This window comes from Vipera ursinii (genome assembly GCF_947247035.1).
Source record: "Vipera ursinii genome assembly, chromosome: Z".
Taxonomy (NCBI): domain Eukaryota; kingdom Metazoa; phylum Chordata; class Lepidosauria; order Squamata; family Viperidae; genus Vipera; species Vipera ursinii.
In genome coordinates this window covers 12,479,178-12,500,246 of record NC_139517.1, presented here as the reverse complement: position 1 = coordinate 12,500,246, position 21,069 = coordinate 12,479,178, and the positions used below count along the sequence as shown (strand labels likewise).

At 44.5% G+C, this 21,069-nt stretch overlaps 1 protein-coding gene across 1 annotated transcript; it reads right to left on the bottom strand.

Moving 5' to 3' along the window:
• Positions 1 to 618: 618 nt before the first annotated feature.
• On the bottom strand, positions 619 to 11,718 carry TRIM72 (tripartite motif containing 72). Its single transcript, XM_083378077.1, has 6 exons — positions 11,297 to 11,718; positions 9,683 to 9,778; positions 7,848 to 8,078; positions 6,024 to 6,046; positions 3,357 to 3,475; positions 619 to 2,416 (listed from the first exon to the last, which is right to left on the bottom strand). The coding sequence occupies exons 1-6, from the start codon at positions 11,699 to 11,701 to the stop codon at positions 1,848 to 1,850; spliced, it is 1,443 nt and encodes a 480-aa protein (XP_083234203.1). The 5' UTR covers positions 11,702 to 11,718; the 3' UTR covers positions 619 to 1,847.
• Between the last annotated feature and the right edge of the window lie 9,351 nt (positions 11,719 to 21,069).

The window sequence follows — 21,069 nt, the reverse complement described above, 5'->3', positions numbered from 1 at the left end:
AAGGCAGGACAAGAAGCAACGGATGGAAACTAGTCAAGGAGAAAAGCAACCTAGAACTAAGAAGAAACTTCCTGACAGTTAGAACAATTAACCAGTGGAACAACCTGCCTCCAGAAGCAGTGAATGCTCCCACACTGGAAGTTTTTAAGAAGAGACTGGACAGCCATTTGTCCAAAATGGTATAGGGTTTCCTGCCTGAGCAGGGGGTTGGACTAGATGACCTCCAAGGTCCCTTCCAACTTCTTCCTCCTCCTCCTATTCCTCCTCCTCCTCCTCCTCCTCCTCCTCATCATCATCATTATAGAGCCTTCGTGGAGCAGTGGGCTAATGCCTCCTTAAGTAACACCAGCTGCCTGCAATTAGTGCAGGTTCGCATCCCACCAGGCTCATGGTTGACTCAGCCTTCCATCCTTCCGAGGTAGGTAAAATGAGGACCCAGATTGTTGGGGGCAATTAAGCTGACTTTGTAATAATGCCGCTTTGGGGGTGTATGAAAGCCCTAATAAGCAGGCATATACATAGAATGAAGGCTACTGCTAAGCTTGTAAGCCGCCCTGAGTCTTCGGAGAAGGGCGGGATATAAATGGAATTAAAATAAATAAAATAAATAAATTATTATTATTATTATTATTATTATTATTATTATTATTATTATTATTATTATTATTATTATTATTATTATTATTACAGTGATGGTTGATTTCCTTCAGGATTGACGGATCTGATCTCTCAAGAATCTTCTCCAACATCACAATTCAAAATAACCAATTCTAATGTTTTGGGTTGGATGGCTTCCTAATTTTAGTAAGTAAATGAATCAATATTTCCCATAGAGAATGGCATTATCTTTCCCAAATATCAAAATTATTGCATTAACTTACACGAGATTTTTTTTATTGAACAAGCTCACCAAACTATTTGCCCCTGTATTTTGCCTTTGGTTTTAAGACAGATGAGAATGGATTAAATTTGACAGGCTGCTATGAATCCACTCTGCCTGGTAGTTTCCGAGCAATCCTAATGATGTAAAGAAATGTAAATAAGTCCATCTTTGAACTCAGCCTCATCCTTAGATGTATATTTATCAAGCAACAACCAGTTTGATATTATGAAGGACGACATCGTTTGTTTAAAAAATGGAAAACTGGCATTTTTACAATGGTTGGACTTTAAGTGACAATTTCCAATGAGGACTGTAGTGATAAAAGAATAAGGACCACATAATAAAGCAGCTCTAGGCAGTGAGCTATTCAGGCTAGCAAAGTCTCCATTCTCACGGGATCTGTACTGGCTGAGGAATTCTGAGAGTTGAAATCCAGAACACTGCTAAGATTGAGAAACACTGCTCTGTCTTCCCGGAAATCGGCCAGCCCCAATCTTCCCCTCTGCAGGCATTATTGGTGTGTTTTAACTTTGCTGAACAAGCTACAAGGTTAATAAGCCTTTTATTTCTAAACCAAGAAAATTGTCAAGATTCCAAGCTTTAGATGGCAGACCTGTGCTGATACAGTGGCATCTCTTTAATCAAATTGAATGTGGCTTTGACTTAGGAGTCTGTGTGCAACCGAGTTAAAGTTGCCAAGAATTGGGGAGAGGGGTACGATGTGCAGCTTTGGTAAGAAACAACTCCTCGGAAGACCACGGCAGGTGATAATATAGATAGGAGCTGATAATGGGTGAGCTTAGAGCAGCCTTTGCTCATTTGGTCTTCTCCAGAGCTATTGGGATTATCATTGTCTAGAATTTTAGGATGCTACACGATGCAGACGCAGCACGTAAAGAGGAATCCAGGTCTAGAAGGCTGGTCTAGAAGATACCGGATCATTTCTGCTCATGGTTAGTTATTATCACTCTTGTGACTCTGGGGTGTAGATGATTAAAGGTTGGCTGTTCTTGCCCTTATCGTGCCAGCAGACGTCAAAGAAAGGGTAGACCGTGCCTGTAAAGCGCTCGTGGAAAGCAAAGATCTGGAACAGGTTGTCTTCATCACTGGCATCGTAGAAGGCCAGGAGGCCATCGTCGAAGCTGAGGTAGATACCAATTCGGTTGGGCTTTCCCTCCAGCTTCAGAGACCGGGGTTCCTTGTGCTCCACATAGGCCTCGTAGCTTTTCCCTTCCTTGCAACCCACCAGCCAGAAGCCATTGGACGGGGTGGCGTGCAGGCGGCCCTTGCGCCCAGTTTCAGCGGAGATGAGGCCCAGAGCCCAACGGGGTTTGTCATCTACTGTCACCTCCCAGTAGTGTTCTCCTTGTGAGAAACTCTGGCGTGAGACCAGGCAGTTGGATTTGTCAAACCGTTGGGGGTCATCCAAGCTCACGGCTTGCTTATGTTCGACACACTCCACTCTTTTCCCATCTTCGGACACCACTAGGTTGGCTTGCGCAGTGGCTGGGTCCAAGGTCAGGTTTTCCAAAGCTTCAGGAAGACAGAAAGACGTGAAGATTAGTCACAATGTGAAAATAAGGACTCCCCCCCCCTTTCATTTCTTTCATGGAGAGGATTTAATAAGGGGATAGGCTTTCTGTACTTAAAAAAAAATAGCGTACGAGTGAACATAATTATTCTTTCTGAATTATTCATGCCTTAACTTGCAAAGATATTTAGAATACAATAACAGAGTTGGAAGGGACCTTGGAGGTCTTCTAGTCCAATCCCCCACTCAACCAAGGTAGGCAACCTTGTGTTGTGATTCAGGGTCAGCCTGTGGGTTTGGCAGTTGGGTCGGACGATTCAGAGGAGGAGGAGGAGGGGGGTGTTGGAGAGCCTCCAGAGGATAGCCCTGAGGCTCCGCAGAGCCCTCAGCCAGGCCCCTCCCATCTGGTTACAACGCAGACCCAGCTGTGTGAGCCTGACAGCGTGGATGATGATGACCCACAGCTGGCCCTGTTCAAGGACGCCCAACGCAGTAGGCAGTCAATCAGGAGTAAACAGAGGAAGGCAATGGGGCACCTCGGAAGGAGGCAGAGAGAAGCCACGCCTTGAACTGTTTAAAAGGGGAATGTGCGGGAGGGCTGGTTTGCTGAAGGCAACTGCTTGAATAGCTCCTGTTTCATGGTTCGTGTTACTGTTTTGCTCTGTTTTATGTCAATAAATTTGGCAGGCTTAGTTCCAGCCTCTTGCCGTTTTGTAAAGGGGTTGTCCCTGCCTTTTCTGCAGGGCCAGTAGTAGGCTGGTACAGAACACCTTGGCTCTTTTATGATTCATGGACTTCAACTCCCAGAATTCTGGGAGTTGAAGTCCACGAGTCATAAAAGAGCCAAGGTTGCCTACAAAGGATGCAAAGGGCCGACTTCTTTAAACACACACACACACACACACACACATGCAGCCTTATCCTCCAAGTGGTGGTCTCTACCTGGCATTATTGCACGGAACATCTTCCTCCATACTTGAAACTTAAACTCATCAGAAATTATGGGGAGCTGAATGTCCATGCGGGCAATGGGTGGAGATTCCCCCAGGATCTTCTGCAATCTACAGGGCAAAGGAAAGAAGAAGACACTTTATCATGGCTGGGGGTGGGGGGGAATGAGGATTCCCCCTACTATTCTTTTACACTTTTCCCTTATTAAATATAATAACCTTGTTTATTAAAAGAAGGTTCCCAAACAAAGATTCCCCCCAACATATATTGGAAGACCAGCCCCACCCTTTTGTGATGCTCTGATAAGCTAGGTCAACGGGAAAGCCAAATTCACTTCACAACTACGTTACTAACTTAACAACCACAGTGATTCACTTAATACCTGTAGCAGGAAGGGTTGCAGAATGGGGCAGAATTCACTTAACTTTCTCACTTAGCAACAGAACTTTTAGTAGTCAAGGACTACCAGTAGTACAATTAATTTTGGTAGTCGAGGGCTACCAGTAGTACAATTAATTTTGGTAGTCGAGGGCTACCAGTAGTACAATTAATAATTAGAGAAGAATCTGTGAAATCAGATAGTATGAAGATAGAATCAAGGACAGATGGAAACTGAGTGGGCTCCAGGGAAATGGAGGAACAGCTGAATGGGAAAGTGGGAAACGGAGCGGAATATCCCAAAGGAAGATATACAAGGCTGAGTAGCTAATGCCACATGTCACCGCAAAATAATGAATTAGAATAGAATAGAGCTGGAAGGGACGTTGGAGGTCTTCTAGTCCAGCCCCCTGCTCAAGCAGGAGAACCTGTCCTATACCATTTCTAGTCTCTTCTTAAAAACCTCCAGTGATGGAGCGCCCAAATAAAATAGCCAAATAAAAAATTATAATACAAATCAAACTCTGGGAGTTTGATTTGTGTTATAATTTTGTATTTGTACTCTAATTCTGTATTATAATTTGTCTTATAATTTTGCATTTGTATTATAATTTCTCAAATTAAGGAGAGTAAAACATACTAAGGAAACCTGTGTATTTATTTAGCTTAACATGAAGGAACGTTGGGGTTTTTGGTCAACGTCAACCAAGGAAGGTGTCCTTAATTCAGAGCATCATCCTCTTGTCTCTCTCACACTCGGACAAACCTAGTTAATTGTTGAGATTCTAGTAAAGCTCTGTGTCTGTAGTTTCAGGACTACAGGTAGTCCTCGACTTATGACCACAATTGAGCCCCAAATTTCTGTTGTGAAGGGAGACATTTGTTAAGTGAGTTTTGCCCCTTTTATGACTTTCTGTGCCTCAGTTGCTAAGTGAATGAATCACTGCAATTAGTAAGTTGGTAACCTGGTTGTTAAGTGAATCTGGCTTCCCCGCTGACTTTGCTTGTCACAAGGTCGCAGAAGGGGATCACATGACCTCGGGACACAGCAACCGTCATAAATATGAACCAGTTGCCAAGCATCTGAATTTTGATCACATGACCCTGGGGACGCTGCCAAGGTTGTAACTGTGGAAAAACGGTCATAAGTCACTTTTTCCGGTGCTGTTGTAACTTTGAACAGTCACTAAATGAACTGTTGTAAGTCGAGGACTACCTGTATACAGGAACTCTGTGTTCAGTGCCTTTAAATATGCAAGTGAAGTACAGGTTGCATTAAGAGCATTTTCAACAAGTAACACTGAAATCAAAATGATGATGTGTCATCACTGCACAAAGGACGAAATTGTGTACACCTGTCCTAATGTCTGTTGCAAGTACATAGGCAGTGTCAGTTGTGTCATATTGTCACACATGTGTCATCATTTCTCCTTCTCATCCTCTAAGAAGGCGGTTCTGGTAAGGAGGAACTTAAGTGAGGGGTCCTTGGTGCTCTCTGGGCTTGGCTGTTTTTTTTTTTAGACCAGGGGTAGGCAACCTTGGCTCTTTTATGACTCGTGGACTTCAACTCCCAGAATTCCTGAGCCAGCATGGCTCAGCTTGGAAACCTCTCTCTTTCCGCTCAGCATGGCTGGCTCAGGAATTCTGGGAGTTGAAGTCTGTGAGTCATAAAGCGGCCTAAGGCCTAGGCCAGGGGTAGGCAACCTTGGCTCTTTTATGACTCGTGGACTTCAACTCCCAGAATTCCTGAGCCAGCATGGCTCAGCTTGGAAACCTCTCTCTTTCCCCTCAGCATGGCTGGCTCAGGAATTCTGGGAGTTGAAGTCCGTGAGTCATAAAGCGGCCTAAGGCCTAGGCCAGGGGTAGGCAACCTTGGCTCTTTTATGACTCATGGACTTCAACTCCCAGAATTCCTGAGCCAGCATGGCTCAGCTTGGAAACCTCTCTCTTTCCCCTCAGCATAGCTGGCTCAGGAATTCTGGGAGTTGAAGTCCACGAGACATAAAAGAGCCAAGGTTGCCTACCCCTGTTTTAGACCTTTCATTACCAAACTGGGTAACATCTTCAATACTAGTAGGGAGAGGCAGAGAGAGCAGAGAGAGCAAACCCCACCTCTTACTAGCACCGATGATGTTACCTACTTTGAGTAACAAAACATCTACAAGAAACCAGCCAAGCTCGGACAGCAACAAGGACCCCTCATTTTGGAGATACTGAAGATATGCACAATTCAGAGAAGAGGATTGGCTGGTGGGTTGTTTTAAATGAACAGTTACTCACTTGCTGGCAACCAGACAATATTTCTGTGGAGGAAAAAAGAAAGCAGAAATTAGCAAAGTTCAGGTAGTTTTCCCTCATAGGGCAAGATTTTAACAATTGAAGCCCTTCAGTTGTTGGGTTATGACTTCCAGGATTCCTACCAGCCTGGTTAGGCAATTAAAAAATGAAATACAGATATGGGTAGTCCTCGATTTACGACCGCAGTTGAGGCCAAAATTTCTAATTTTTTAAGCAAGACATTTATTAAATGACTTTTGCCCCATTTTGCCACTTTTCTTGCCCTGATTGTTAAGTGAGTCACTGTTAGGTTTGTAACATGGTTGTTAAGTGAAGCCGTCTTCTCCATTGACTCGGCTTGTCAGAAAGTCACAAAAGGTGATCACATGACCCAGGGACACTGCAACTGCCATAAATATGAGCCAGTTGCCAAGCATCCAAATTTCCATCACGTGACCATGGGGATGGTGCGACGGTTGAAAAAATGGTCATAAGTCAGCTTTTTTTCAGTGCCATGGTAATTTCAAACGGTTGTAAGTCGAGGACCACCTGTACACCACATATGCCTACAGTAAGGTTGAGCACACAATGCAGAAGCGTGATCAGCTTTGACTTGGTTTTTAGTTTCAAGACCGAAAAAGATCAGAAGAAGCAACCTCGAACTAAGGAGAAACTTCTTGACAGAACAATTAACCAATGGAACTACCTGCCTCCAGAAGCTGTGAATGCTCCAACACTGGAAGTTTTTAAGAAGAGACTGGACAGCCATTTGTCTGAAATGGTTTCCTGCCTCAGCTGGGGGTTGGACTAGATGACCTCCAAGGTCCCTTCCAACTTTTATTATTGTTGTTGTTGTTGTTGTTGTTATAAAACTTTTATTCATTAAACATGAACCTCAGTCAACTGAACACTCAAATTGACTAGCAGTAATGGTTGACACGGGTTGCTGCCAGCATCCTAGGTATCAACCAAGTATCTCCTTAAAATGTAAGATATTATTATTATTATTATTATTATTATTATTATTATTATTATTATTATTATTATTATATAAAAATTTTATTCATAAAACATGAAACTCAGTCAAATGAACCCTCAAATTGACTGGCACTAATGGTTGACACAGGTTGCTGCCAGCATCCTAGGTATCAACCAGGTATCTCCTTAAAATGTAAGATGTTCCAAGTAGCGCAGTTTTTTGTAGCTTTGCTGGAGTTATTGCAGGAAGCTGCAATTTCTTGATGTATTTTGCAAAGTTTTTGGACATAGTTCCCAGTGCCCCGATGACAATGGGTATCACTGTTACACGTTTCATCCATAATCGCACAGTTTCAATGGCCAGGTCACGGTATTTCGTAACTTTTTCTAGTTCTTTTTCTTCGACTCTGGCATCTCCTGGTACAGCGATATCAATCAGCTATACGCTTCAGTTCTCTATGACTGCGATATCTGGCGTGTTGTGTTCCAAATGGCGATCTGTCTGTATTCGGAAGTCCCACAAGATCTTCACCCTCTCATTCTTGACAATTTTTTCTACCCTATGTTCCCATGACTTTTCGGACATGGGCAAGTCGTATTTTTTACACAATGCCCAGTGGATTAGTTTAGCAACTCGGTCATGTCTAGCTTTGTAATCAGTGTGCGATTTTGCTGCACTCACATATTAAATGTGAAACAGTTTCAACTTTGTCGTTGCAAAGTCGGCAATTTGAATTGTCAGTAGATTTTTGTATCTTTGCTATTATTATTATTATTATTATTATTATTATTATTATTATTATTATTATTATTATTATTATTATTATTATTGCAATGGAGGTGCCTCACCCTCAGGAACTCGGTCTGTGGTTCGTCTTGCACATCGCCCAGCACCATCTCCATCTGCTTGAGCTGGTCCAGGTAACGGGTCACGGTCTTGCGTTCATTTTGCAAGGCCTCGGTGGCCTGTTGTTGCACCCGCTCAGCCTCCTGGCCCAGGGTAGACTCCAGCGCTCCCAGATAGGACCGCATGACCCCCAGCTGATCTGACACTTGGTGTTTGAATCGGGATACTGTTTCCTAGTGTGGGAAGAATTCATAAATTTATATAATTGTTAGAATTATGTGTTAGAAATAGTGTATAGCAGGAGTGCCCAACTTCTGGGCTGTGCAAGCAGGGGGTGAGCATGCACATGTACACAGCTCCACTTGTGCGAGTGGCGAGCACACGCACCCGCCGCTTGCACAAATGGAGTTGTGCAGACATGCACCTGCCACTCGGACAGCACCATCCCTCCTCCCCCTTGCCAGTCCACCAAGCCGAAAAGGTTGGGGACCACTGTTGTATAGGGAATCATATGTTAACTAACCAAGGTCTCCAGCGAAGTTACTGATTAGCAATCTGTAAAATCCTTTCAGTTTATAGCAAACATAAGAATGAATTAGACATTCATTTCAAATGGTAAACACATACAAGCAGACACACACAAAACTCAATTAACACAATGTAAACATAATTATAACACTCACAGTTCAAATGAAGAGGCACAATCCACATCCTTCAATTTAATCAAGCCCTTCCCTGCATCAACACATACACAGACCCACACTCCTCAAGCCATACCAAGGACAAACTCCCCTTTAAAACAGCCCTTGTGTACCCCGTTTTCTCTGCAGCTGCCCTCGTAGGCAAATCTCTTTGCTTCGGGGGCAAAAATAAACCTCCTTTCCTCACAGCTGTCTGGATTTCATTTTGATTTATTCTCGCACAACCCCAATTACAGTAGGAACTCCAAATTATTCTTCAATAATACGGGAAGGACAAGAATGGACAGTTCTGGTGTGAGGGCTGGACAGCTTGTCCCGGGTATCCAGCACTTCACTGTCAACAAAGATTCCCCTCAGTATTATATTTATCTTTTGTAGCAGCAGTGCCCGACCTTTTTTGCACCAGGGACCACTTTCACGGAAGACAGTTTTTCCGTGGACCGGTATGTTCCACGCATCTCACTGTTGTAATGATTTTGGATGGCTTAAGGTAAAGGTAAAGGTTCCCCCGCACATGCGTGCTAGCCATTTCCGACTCTAGGGGTCGGTGCTCATCTCCGTTTCAAAGCCGAAGAGCCAGCGCTTGTCCGAGGACATCTCCGTGGTCATGTGGCCGGCATGACTAGACGCCAAAGGCGCGCAGAACGCTGTTACCTTCCCACCGTAGTGGTCCCTATTTTTCTACTTGCATTTTTACGTGCTTTCAAATTGCTAGGTTGGCAGAAGCTGGGACGAGTAACAGGCGCTCACTCTGTTGCGCGACACTCGGGATTCGACCCGCCAAACTGCTGACCTTCTGATCGACAAAATTAAGATTAAATAAGAAAATAAAAACCAAGATGAGAGGTGACCAGGGGGCGGGGATCTTCTCTCTAAAGTTTGTAGAATACAATTTCTACAATACGAATTCAATGTAGATTTGTAGAATAACTCTGTAATGTGTTGGTGTGTGATGTTTGTATAGACACACGCACATAAGGTAGGCATGTGCTTATTAGCATGGAGCAATACAATCGGTGAGCCAATGTTTTAATGTTGTCTCTTTATAGATCTGTTATAAACCACCATGTGGTCTTCCTACCTCCTACCTATCTGAGTCTCTCGCATACAGACCAACAAACATCCAGGGCTGGTACCTCCACTTCTGCTATTTGCCGATTCAGCAGGGCAATCGTCTTCTCCTTGCGTATTTGGGCTTCCTGGAGCTGCACCTGTTGCTGAGGAAGCTGCTTCTGCAGTTATGCCAGGTAGGGAAGGAGAGACAAAACACAGAAATTTCTGAGGACAAGAATAGGAGAGGAATACTCCGTTTGACACGTGATCTGGACCAAATATTCAGTGAGATTCATAATCCCCTGCTCTATCCTGAAGTCTCAGGGAGACAGTAGTTTGTTTCATTCATTCGTTCGTTGGTTCGTTCATTCATTCACTCACTCACACACTCACTCTCTCATCCGTCCATTCATCCATCTTTCCATCCACTCACCCATCCATCCATTCATCCATCCACCCACCCATTCATCCATCCATCCATCTATCCATCCATCCATCTATCCATACATACATACATTTATTCATCCACCCACCCACACATACATACACACATACATACATTTATCCACCCACCCACCCATCCATCCATCTATCCATACATCCATACATTTATCCATCCACCCTCCCACCCACACATACATAGATGCATATATACATACATTTATCCACCCACTCACCCATCCATCCATCCATCCATCTATACATACATACATTTATCCATCCACCCACACATACATACATACATACATACATACATCCACCCACCCAACCACACATACATACATACATGCATACATACATACATTTATCCACCCACTCACCCATCCATCCATCCATCCATCCATCCATCCATCTATCCATACATACATACATTTATCCATACATACATGCATACATACATACATTTATCCACCCACCCATCCATCCATCCATCTATCCATACATACATACATACATTTATCCATCTATCCATCCATCCATCCATCCAGATGAACCTTGCCAACATGACTCAAGAGTAGCAAATAAGTTTGAAACAATGCTGGTCAGAATTCAGGTGCTTGGCAACTGGCATGTGTTTGTGACAGCTGTGTTGTCCAGGGATGACATGATCGCCATTTGTAACCTACCTAGCCGTCTTATGACAAGCAGAGTCAATGGGGAAGCCAGAGTTGCTTTATGACCACATGATTCACTTAACAACTGCAATGATTTGCTTAACAAACAAGGCAACAAAAAAACCATAAAATCTGGCAAAACTCCCCTAACAACTGCCTTGCAATGGAAATTTTGGACTCAGCTGAGGTTCTAAGTCTACCTGTACAAGGACTTCATAAGTGACAACCACACCTTAGTTGCCCTGGAAGCTTACTGGCAGCTAATATATTTTTCCCATAAATGTCCGTAGAATGTCATCACTTGGTAGAATCGATAAATACATGCCCATCCATACTTTGGGACAAAGGCTTTAGCTCAGAGGGAGAACATATACCTTGCAGGAATGGTACCAGGTTCAATCCCTGCTAATTTCTCTGACCAGCAAGATCCTGGCTTGCAATTCCACTGTGGCCTGTTCTTGCTGGGCTGACAAATGGCCTGACTGGATACAAGTCAGGGGTGCCTGTTGGACTGGCAGGGACAGAGGAACAAGGAGGAGAACAAGGGGAGTCCTAGGCCTGTGTTCGATCTCAGCCTCTTACCTTCATCCTCTGGTGGGCCTCAGCAGCAGTGATGATGTTGTGTCCTTTGTGCTTGCCGAGCGAGGCGCAAACCCCGCAAATCACCTGGCGGTCCTGTTCGCAGTAGACGCTGAGAGGGTCGAGGTGCTCTTCGCAGTGGTCACGAGGCACCTGCTGAAAGGACTCCACCAAATGCTCCATCTGCTGGTTGATCCGCAGCTGCTCCACCTTGGTGAGGGCTTGGCAGGTGGGGCACGAGGGACCCGCTTTGCCCTCACACTCTTCGGTGGCCACACGGGCCAAGCAGGCCTGGCAGAAAGTGTGCCCGCACTCTGTCGTCACGGGGGACTGGAAGAGCTTGAGGCAGATGGGGCAGCTGAGGTCCTGGTGCATGCCTTGCATGAGGCGTTGTTGGGAGCCGGACATGGTGATGATGGAGAGACAGGGACCTGGCAACCAAGACGGACAATTTGAACCCAGAACCTGATTTTCTGATCATAAACAATATTAGTTTTTCCAATCCATAGTCTTTTCCTTGCTAGTATATAGTCAGGTTTACATAACACATTCCTTTCTCTTTCATTCGTTTTTCTAGCCATTGATAAAATCGATTCCAAGTTCTAGAGTAAACCAAATGTTCTTTCTCTTTAATCCCTAAAGTTAGCCTATCCATTTCTGCACACTCTAATATTTTCTTAATTAATATTTCTTCAGTCGGTAAGTTTTCATTTTTACAATATTGGGCAAACACAATTCTCGCTGCTGTTAGTACATGTAATATTAGATATCATTAGATCTATTATTGTTATGTACATATATATATCCAGACAATATGTTGTTGTTGTTGTTGTTGTTGTTGTTAGCTGAAAAGTCGTGTCCAACCCATCGCGACCCCATGGACAACGTTCCTCCAGGCCTTCCTGTCCTCTACCATCTTCTGGAGTCCATTTAAGCTCACGCCTACTGCTTCAGTGACTCCATCCAGTCACCTCATTCTCTCTCGTCCCCTTCTTCTCTTGCCCTCAACCTTTCCCAGCATTAGGCTCTTCTCCAGTGAGTCCTTCCTTCTCATTAGGTGGCCCAAGTATTTGAGTTTCAACTTCAAGATCTGGCCTTCTAAAGACCAGTCAGGGTTGATCTCCTCTAGGACTGACCGGTTTGATCGCCTTGCAGTCCAAGGGACTTGCAGGAGTCTTCTCCAGCACCATAGTTTAAAGGCCTCAATTCTTTGGCGCTCAGCCTTTCTTATGGTCCAACTTTCACTGCCATACATTGCAACTGGGAAGACCATAGCCTTGACTATACACACTTTTGTTGACAGGGTGATGTCTCTGGTTTTTAGTGTGCTGTCTAGATTTGCCATGGCTTTCCTCCCCAGGAGCAAGCGTCTTTTAATTTCTTGGCTGCAGTCCCCATCTGCGGTGATCTTGGAGCCCAAGAAAATAAAATCTGTCACTACCTCCATTTCTTCCCCATCTATTTGCCAGGAATAGAGAGGGCCGGATGCCATGATCTTGGTTTTCTTAATGTTAAGTTTCAACCCAAGTTTTGCACTCTCCTTCTTCACCCGCAACAAGAGGCTCTTTAGTTCTTCTTCACTTTTTGCCATTAGAGTGGTATCATCTGCATATCTTAGGTTGTTGATGTTTCTTCCGGCAATCTTAATTCCAACTTTTGATTCATCTAGCCCTGCCTTTCTCATAATGTGCTCTGCATATAAGTTAAATAGGCAGGGCGACAGTATACAGCCTTGCCGGACTCCTTTCCCAATTTTGAACCAATCAGTGTTTCTGTGTCCAGTTCTCACTGTTGCTTCTTGGCCCACATATAGGTTTCTCAAGAGACAAATAAGATGGTCTGGTATGACCATCTCTTTAACAACTTGCCACAGTTTGTTGTGATGCACACAATCAAAGTCTTTAGCATAGTCAATGAAGCAGAAGACCCAGACAATATGCCGTTTGCCAAATATTGGAAATATTATTGGGGGAAAACCCAACCCTGATCCCATCCTCCCTTTGACCCCAACCCCCCCCCCAAAAGAGCCTTGGTGGAGCAGTGGGCTAATGCCTCCTTAAGTAACACCAGCTGCCTGCAATTAGTGCAGGTTCGCATCCCACCAGGCTCAAGGTTGACTCAGCCTTCCATCCTTCCGAGGTAGGTAAAATGAGGACCCAGATTGTTGGGGGCAATTAAGCTGACTTTGTAATAATGCCGCTTGGGTGTGTGTGAAAGCCCTAATAAGCAGGCATATACATAGAATGAAGGCTACTGCTAAGCTTGTAAGCCGCCCTGAGTCTTCGGAGAAGGGCGGGATATAAATGGAATTAAATAAAAATAAAAACCCCAATCCCTATCCTTCCACTCTATTCCCAACCCTAAAAAAGCCAATAAAAACCTTTAAAAAAAGAATTTGATTTGCTTAAAGGTAAAGGTAAAGGTTCCCCCGCACATGCGTGCTAGTCGTTTCCAACTCTAGGGGCCGGTGCTCATCTCCGTTTCAAAGCCAAAGAGCCAGCGCTTGTCCGAGGACGTCTCCGTGGTCATGTGGCTGGCATGACTAGATGCCAAAGGCGCACGGAACACTGTTACCTTCCCACCATAGCGGTCCCTATTTTTCTACTTGCATTTTTACGTGCTTTTGAACTGCTAGGTTGGCAGAAGCTGGGACGAGTAACAGGCGCTCACTCTGTTACGCAGCACTCGGGATTCGACCCGCCAAACTGCCGACCTTCCGATCGACAAGCTCAGCGTCCTAACCCACTGAGCCACCGCGTCCCTGTTTGATTTGCTTAGTCTCCCTCTATTGCCCCCATCAAACCAGCAGGGTCCCCTTATATTCTGGAGTACAAAAAAACCACCAAATTAAGAAATATGAATAAAGAGCTCGATTCATGATGATCCCGTGGTTATTTCCCTGCAAATCTCCTGACAACTGAAGAAGCCTCTTGAATGAGAAGCAAAATGTCTTCAAGGGAAAACAAAGGAAGTCCAACTGCCTTTTGAAAAAGCACCTTTGGAATAACCATGATCTGGATGACTGGGAATCTCCATAGAAATTAGGCAATGCTGCCCCCTACCAAGAAAGATGTAGAAAATTATAATAATGTACAAGGGTGCAGAGAAGAGCAGCAAATATGATTAGGGGGCTGGAGGCTAAAACATATAAGGAACGGTTGCTGGAATTGGGTATGTCTAGTTTAATGAAGAGAAGGACGAGGGGGGACATGATAGCAGTCTTCCAATATCTCAGGGGCTGCCCCAAAGAGGGAGTCAAGCTATTCTCCAAAGCACCCGAAGGCAGGACAAGAAGCAACGGATGGAAACTGGTCAAGGAGAGAAGCAACCTAGAAATAAGGAGAAACTTCCTGACAGTTAGAACAATTAATCAGTGGAACAACCTGCTTCTAGAAGCTGTGAATGCTCCAACACTGGAAGTCTTTAAGAAGAGATTGGACAACCATTTGTCTGAAGTGGTGTAGGTTTTCCTACCTGAGCAGGGTTGGACTAGATGACCTCCAGCCCCTTCCAACTTTTATTATTATTATTATCATCATCGTTGTTGTTGTTGTTATTGTTATTTTGCCCCCACCCATCTTGTGTATTCCTGTTGGAATACAAGACTAGAGGATGTTTGGTTTGAGGAAAATGATACCTAGGCTTCTAAAGAGAGTAGGGCTATCAAAACTGGCCTGCAAATATCCAAATGACTATTAGAGGGCAGGAAAGTGTTTTCAGCTCCTCTCTGAGGCTGCCATCTAATGGTCATCTGGAACTTTGCATCCTAGATCTGGTAGTCATAACATCAAGTTGTCCTAGTTCCAGGCCTTCTCCAAAAATTGGATCTCCTCAAACTTTTGAGGTCACTGGCCAAAATTAAAATTATGAAATTATAGTCAAAAATGAGGGAGCACATCCTCCAGTAAGATGATATATGCTTTTAATATTTTTATAACTTTTTAAAGGAAGTCTTTAACTTTGTAGTTCCCTTTTAGCATGAAACCTAGGTCAAATGATCTTCCAGCTCCCCCAGATCTCAATTGGCCCTGTCTAGCATCATTGGCCCTTCTATACTTTCCCTCCTTAAAGAAAAAATAGCACAAACACGAGAGGTTTATCAGAAGAAGCGGAGAACATTTCTGAGTAACAGCTCCATCAACAGAGTTGGTGGCCATATCTTCATCTCAGAACCATGTAGCCAGGAACAGGCCCATTCTGGGTTTCATCCCTCTTTAAATTAAACTATCCCCCCTCCTCAGTCATTCCCATTGTTGACTTTCAAGAAATGTAGGGCTTAGTAGACTTAAAATAACTCAGTGAGTAGTATTTTTGGTCCTCCACCAGCCGCTCTTTCTCCTTATCCCCAGATTTCTATTCGGCTCACGTTCCTTAATTCCTTCCCTGAAGAGGGCTTTGTATTAGGGCTAATGAAGATGGTGATATTGGTGCTATTAAATTTGGGAAGCTACCAGAATGACAGCAGTGGGTTAGTTTTTTAAATTTCTTCACTGCCATCTTGGGATATGACAGCCCTAACCATATTCAACCTTTACATATTATATTGTGTCTACAGACAGTTCCACAAACATTATCTGCCTATCAAATTTGTAAAATTTGAAAGTCCAAGTTAATGCCATTTTCCTAATATTACCACCTCCTCCTCCTCCTCCTCCTCCTCCTCCTCCTCCTCCTCCTCCTCTTTTTCTTAAGAGATCATTTGTGCAGGAAAGCTATAGATATTTGTTTAAGGTAGACAGCATTACAATGGTACCTTGATATAGGTAAAGGTAAAGGTTCCCCCGCACATGCGTGCTAGTCGTTTCCAACTCTAGGGGCTGGTGCTCATCTCTGTTTCAAAACCGAAGAGCCAGTGCTTGTCTGAGGACATCTCTGTGATCATGTGGCCAGCATGACGGAACGCTGTTACCTTCCCATCGTAGTGGTCCCTATTTTTCTACTTGCACTGAGCCACCGCGTCCCTTTGGTACCTTGATACTCAGTATTAATTGGTTCTGGGAGGCAAGTTGAAAACCAAAAACAATGAGTACCAAACAAATTTTTCCCATAAGGAATAATGTAGTGAGTCACAAGGCAGCCGACACTGGCAAGTTCTAGTTTGCATGTTGAGTACCAAACAAAAAATGAGTACCGGGACAAAATTTTAATATCAAAATGTGTTGAGTACCTAATTCAATGAGTTTCAAAGCACTTGAGTAGCCTGGAAGTTAAAATCTGAAGGATAGTGTAGAACCAGGGGTGGGATTCAGCCAGTTCGCACCAGTTCGGCAGAACCGGTAGCTAATTTTTTGTTGCCCAGGCCCAGAATGGACTTCCGGAAGCGGCATCCACACAGAGAACTGGTTGTTCACATATTTGAATCCCACCACTGTGTAGAACTGTTTCAAGCAAACCCTGAGGAAAATCAATTCTCAGTAGTGGGTTCACAATAGAAAATTGGGACAAACTAAAGAAAAATAAATTTTAGAAACGTATATATTGGCTTTTAATAAAAAAAACCATTCTCTAAACAACTTAAGAGGATGTTGCAATAATGCCACGGCCCTTAGCATTAAGTCAGAAGGTAAGGCAGAATGTGCCTTTCTTACAAGCAAAGGCCAAGTCACGACTGTTGCATTTGAGTTCTCTTTCTGGCAAGGAGCTTGGTGCAAACTCTGCTGCAGCTGCTTCTCCTTTGACTGATGGATGGGGCCAGGTTGTTTCCCCCCTTGACATGACGTTCTTGTTGTGAGAAAACAAGCTTTCAGTGGCTATTGTTGACCCAAGCAAAATGATGCTTTCCTTCTATCCGGCTCCAGGTTCAGAAGACTATCAAGGCTCTAATTCTGCAGCTTATCAGTATAAAAATAATTAGATATATTTTTGGTGCCTCAAAAAAGGCCTGGGCACACACAGATCTTTGCCCCTGCCGGTTAATGTAAGTACACACAACTTTAAAGAAAGCTGCCATGAAGGAAAAGTAATCCTAGCATCGGAAAAAATGTCGTGTCAGGAATGGAAGATTCAGCCATGGCTCATGGCGAATCAAACTGCCTAAATGATTCCCAGGACAGGTAGTCCTCGACTTACGGACAGAATTGAGCCCAACATTTCTGTCGCTAAGTGAGACATTTGTGAAGTGAATTTCGCCCCATTTTACCACCTTTCCAGCCACAGTGGTTAACGCGAATCACTGCAGTTGTTAAATTGGTAACATGGTTGTTAAATGAATCTGGCTTCCCCGTTCACTTTGCTTGTCAGAAGGGTGCAAAAAGTGATCACATGACCCCGGGACACTGCAACCGTCATAAATATGAATCGGTTGTCAAGCATATGAATTTTGATCACGTGAGCATAGGGATGCTGCAACAGTTGCACGCGTAAAATACAATCGTAAGGCACTTTTCACAGTGTTAACTTTGACTATTAAATGAACTGTTGTATGTTGAGGACCAATTGTACATGGTTCTCTTACAATACATTGAGACAGCCAAGAGCAGCTTTGTGGCAGGACTCCCATCAATTTGAAGCAGTTTTTTTTACTTGGTAACCGTGCTGTCTCATTCATGCACACACACACACATAGTGTGACCTGCAGTTCTTTGACTTCAACTCCTAGAATCCTTTTATAGAGGACCAGATTGGGGCAGTCTGGCAAAAATGGGGGATCTGAAGCAAGATTTTTGCAGAACTCAAGGCAGAACTTATTTAAGATCTGGATCACTCGGTCCTTCCAAATGTTCTCTGTTCCAGATCTGCCCATCGTCACACGGAACAGTGTGATGTGTGGGAGATAAGATCACCACGGACGATCCTGGTGATACCTCCACCTTTTTGGTGACCTGTTACTTGGGATTTTTCTGAACACGGATTGACCAAACCTCTGAAAGACCGCCATGTCCTAGAAAAGCTTGTATGGCAGGATGGCCCCGAAGGAGTAAGAAGGAGCTCTCTTGGTGTGTCATGCAAGCTCCTTTGTGCTTCGTCTCACATCTCTTCCGCACCAAATGTTCAGGTGGCCTAGTTTGGCCATGAGTTCACTAGTCTTCCAAAAGTCTTGTGTTGTAAAATAAGAAATTCACATTATCGGAGGGGAGCACTCATTTATGTCAACCCTGTTACCCTGGATGTTTGAAAGCTGGCTGCAGGCTGTGTTTTAGGTTCCCACCCACAATGCTGGAAGCTGCCCCATCATGTGTTGAGAGCGACAAATAGAAGGTTTTTGTTTTAACAGGAAATAGATTTGGAAGGGACCTTGGAGGTCTTCTAGTCCAGACACGTCAAACTCGCGACGTCACGTGACATCGCGTGACGTATTGGAGCTTTCCCTCCATTGCCGGGAATGGGGTGGGCGTGGTTTCCTCGTGACACATCTGGCCCATGGTTTGACACCCCTGTTTGACACCCCTGTTCTTATCCAAACCCTGCTTAAGCAGAAACTCTGTACCATTTCCAGTGCTTTTTTTGTAAAAGAAAAAGGTGCCGGAACTCACACATGTCATACAACCCACCTTGCCTACCCTACAAGGTTCCATCCAAAAAAGGTGCCGAAACTCCGTTCTGAGCGTTCTATGAGGAAAAAAGCCCTGACCATTTCAGACAAATGATTATACAATCCCTTCTTTAAAATCCCCAATGATGCAGCATCCACAACTTCTGGAGGCAAATCATTCCACTGGTTAATTGTTCTGACTGTCAGGAAATTTCTCCTTAGTTCTAGGTTGCTTCTCTCTTTGGTTAATTTCCATCCATTGCTTCTTGTCCTGCCTTCAGGTGCTTTGGAGAATAGCTTGACTCCCTCCTCTTTGTGGCAGCCCCTGAGATATTGAAAGACTGCTATCATGTCACCCCTCGTCCTTCTCTTCATTAAACTAGACATACCTATTTTCTGTAACCGTTCCTTATATGTTTTAGCCTCCAGACCCCTGATCATCTTTGTCGCTCTTCTCTGCACTCTTTCTAGAGTCTTGGCATTTTGTTTTGTTTTTGTCAGCAGGTGACAACTTTTATTTTTATTTTTATTTTAATTCCATTTATATCCCGCCCTTCTCCGAAGACTCAGGGCGGCTTACAAGCTTAGCAGTAGCCTTCATTCTATGTATATGCCTGCTTATTAGGGCTTTCACACACACCCCAAGCGGCATTATTACAAAGTCAGCTTAATTGCCCCCAACAATCTGGGTCCTCATTTTACCTACCTCGGAAGGATGGAAGGCTGAGTCAACCTTGAGCCTGGTGGGATGCGAACCTGCACTAATTGTAGGCAGCTGGTGTTACTTAAGGAGGCATTAGCCCACTGCTCCACCAAGGCTCTTGGCGGGAGGAGAAGCAAATCTATGGAAACCCACCAACTGCTGCCCTTAAATTATGCCGCCATAAAGCAATAAGGATGCAATCTTGCAATCAGCATTAGATCAGAGATCAGCTTCAGGAAATTATGCACTGCTTGATTTCCTCCATTTATACACCAGTGTGACTCTTCTGCCTCTATGACTCTGGACGTAAAGTGCCATTACTCTTCCTAACACACATGCAAAGACTCTGAGCTCTACCCTGCAGTCGTGACCAGAGCGACTGTCCGTTTGCAAAAATGCTTCTGTTGTATACCGTCCTTTCTACAACACAGCTAGCCACCTTCATCAGAACAGCAGAACACATATTTTCTTTACAGAAGGGTGATTCCCAAGTCCTCCCCCCATCAACCCAACTGCAGGTAGTCCTCGACTTACAACCACAACTGAGGGCCAAAATTTATGCCGCTAAGCAAGACAGTTGTTAAGTGACTTTTGTCCCATTTTACAACCTTTTGTGCCACGGTGTTTTAAGTAAATTGCTGCAATTAAGTTCGTAACATGGTCATTAAGTGAATCTGGCTTCCCTACTGAGGGTCGCAAAAGGCGACTGCTTGACCGTGGGACACCGCAAACGTCATAAATACATGCCAGTTGCCAGGCATCCAAATTTTGATCACGTGACCACAGGTCATAAGTCCGTGGTGGCGAACCTATGGCACGGGTGCCACAGGTGGCACACAGAGCCCTCTCTGTGGGCACACATGCCGTCGGCCCAGTCCTAGGCCTTCAGCTGGGTTTTATAAAACCTTTTCGCTTTAGGCCTCCACCACCTAAAGCACCTTAAAAAAAAGATTCAATCAATTTCAACTTCTCACGGGGAAAAAAAAACATCTCGCAAAGTTGGAATTGATTGATTGAACTTTTTAGTCTCACCCAGTCTGCGGTTACCACTGCAGCCATGCCCACCCAATTGGCCACCCCTGTTCTGTACCAGCCTGCTACCGGCCCTGCAGAAAAGGCAACCCCTTTACAAACGGCAAGAGGCTGGAATTACGTCTGCCAAATTTATTACTACAAAAAACAAACAAGACACGAACCAAGATACAGGAGCTTTGAAATACTATCTGAGCGGTTGCTTTCAGCAAACCAGCCCTCCCCACACATTCCCTTTATAAAGAGTTCAGGGCGTGGCCTCTCTCTGCCTCCTTCCGAGAAGCCCCACAGCCTTCCTCTGTTTACTCCTACTTGACTGCCTCCTGCATCGGGCGTCCTTGAACAGGGCCAGCTGTGGGTCATCTTCATCCACACTGTCAGGCTCACACAGCTGGGTCTCCATGGTGACCAAGTGGGAGGGGCCTGCCTGAGGGCTATCATCAGCAAGGTCTTCAACACCCCCCTCCTCCTCTGAGTCGTCCGACCCAACTGCCGAACCCACAGGCTGACCCTGAATCACAACAACCCCCACCTAATTGGCCACCCCCACCCAATTGACCACCCCCACCC

Excerpts from the sequence above, each read along its gene's own strand:
- TRIM72 (XM_083378077.1), bottom strand. The coding sequence starts at position 11,701 with ATGTCCGGCTCCCAACAACGCCTCATGCAAGGCATGCACCAGGACCTC. Across the intron at positions 6,047-7,847 it reads CACAGACCGAGTTCCTGAGG|AAATATTGTCTGGTTGCCAG; the intron begins GTGAGGCACCTC and ends TTTCCTCCACAG. Across the intron at positions 3,476-6,023 it reads TATTGTCTGGTTGCCAGCAA|ATTGCAGAAGATCCTGGGGG; the intron begins GTGAGTAACTGT and ends TTTGCCCTGTAG.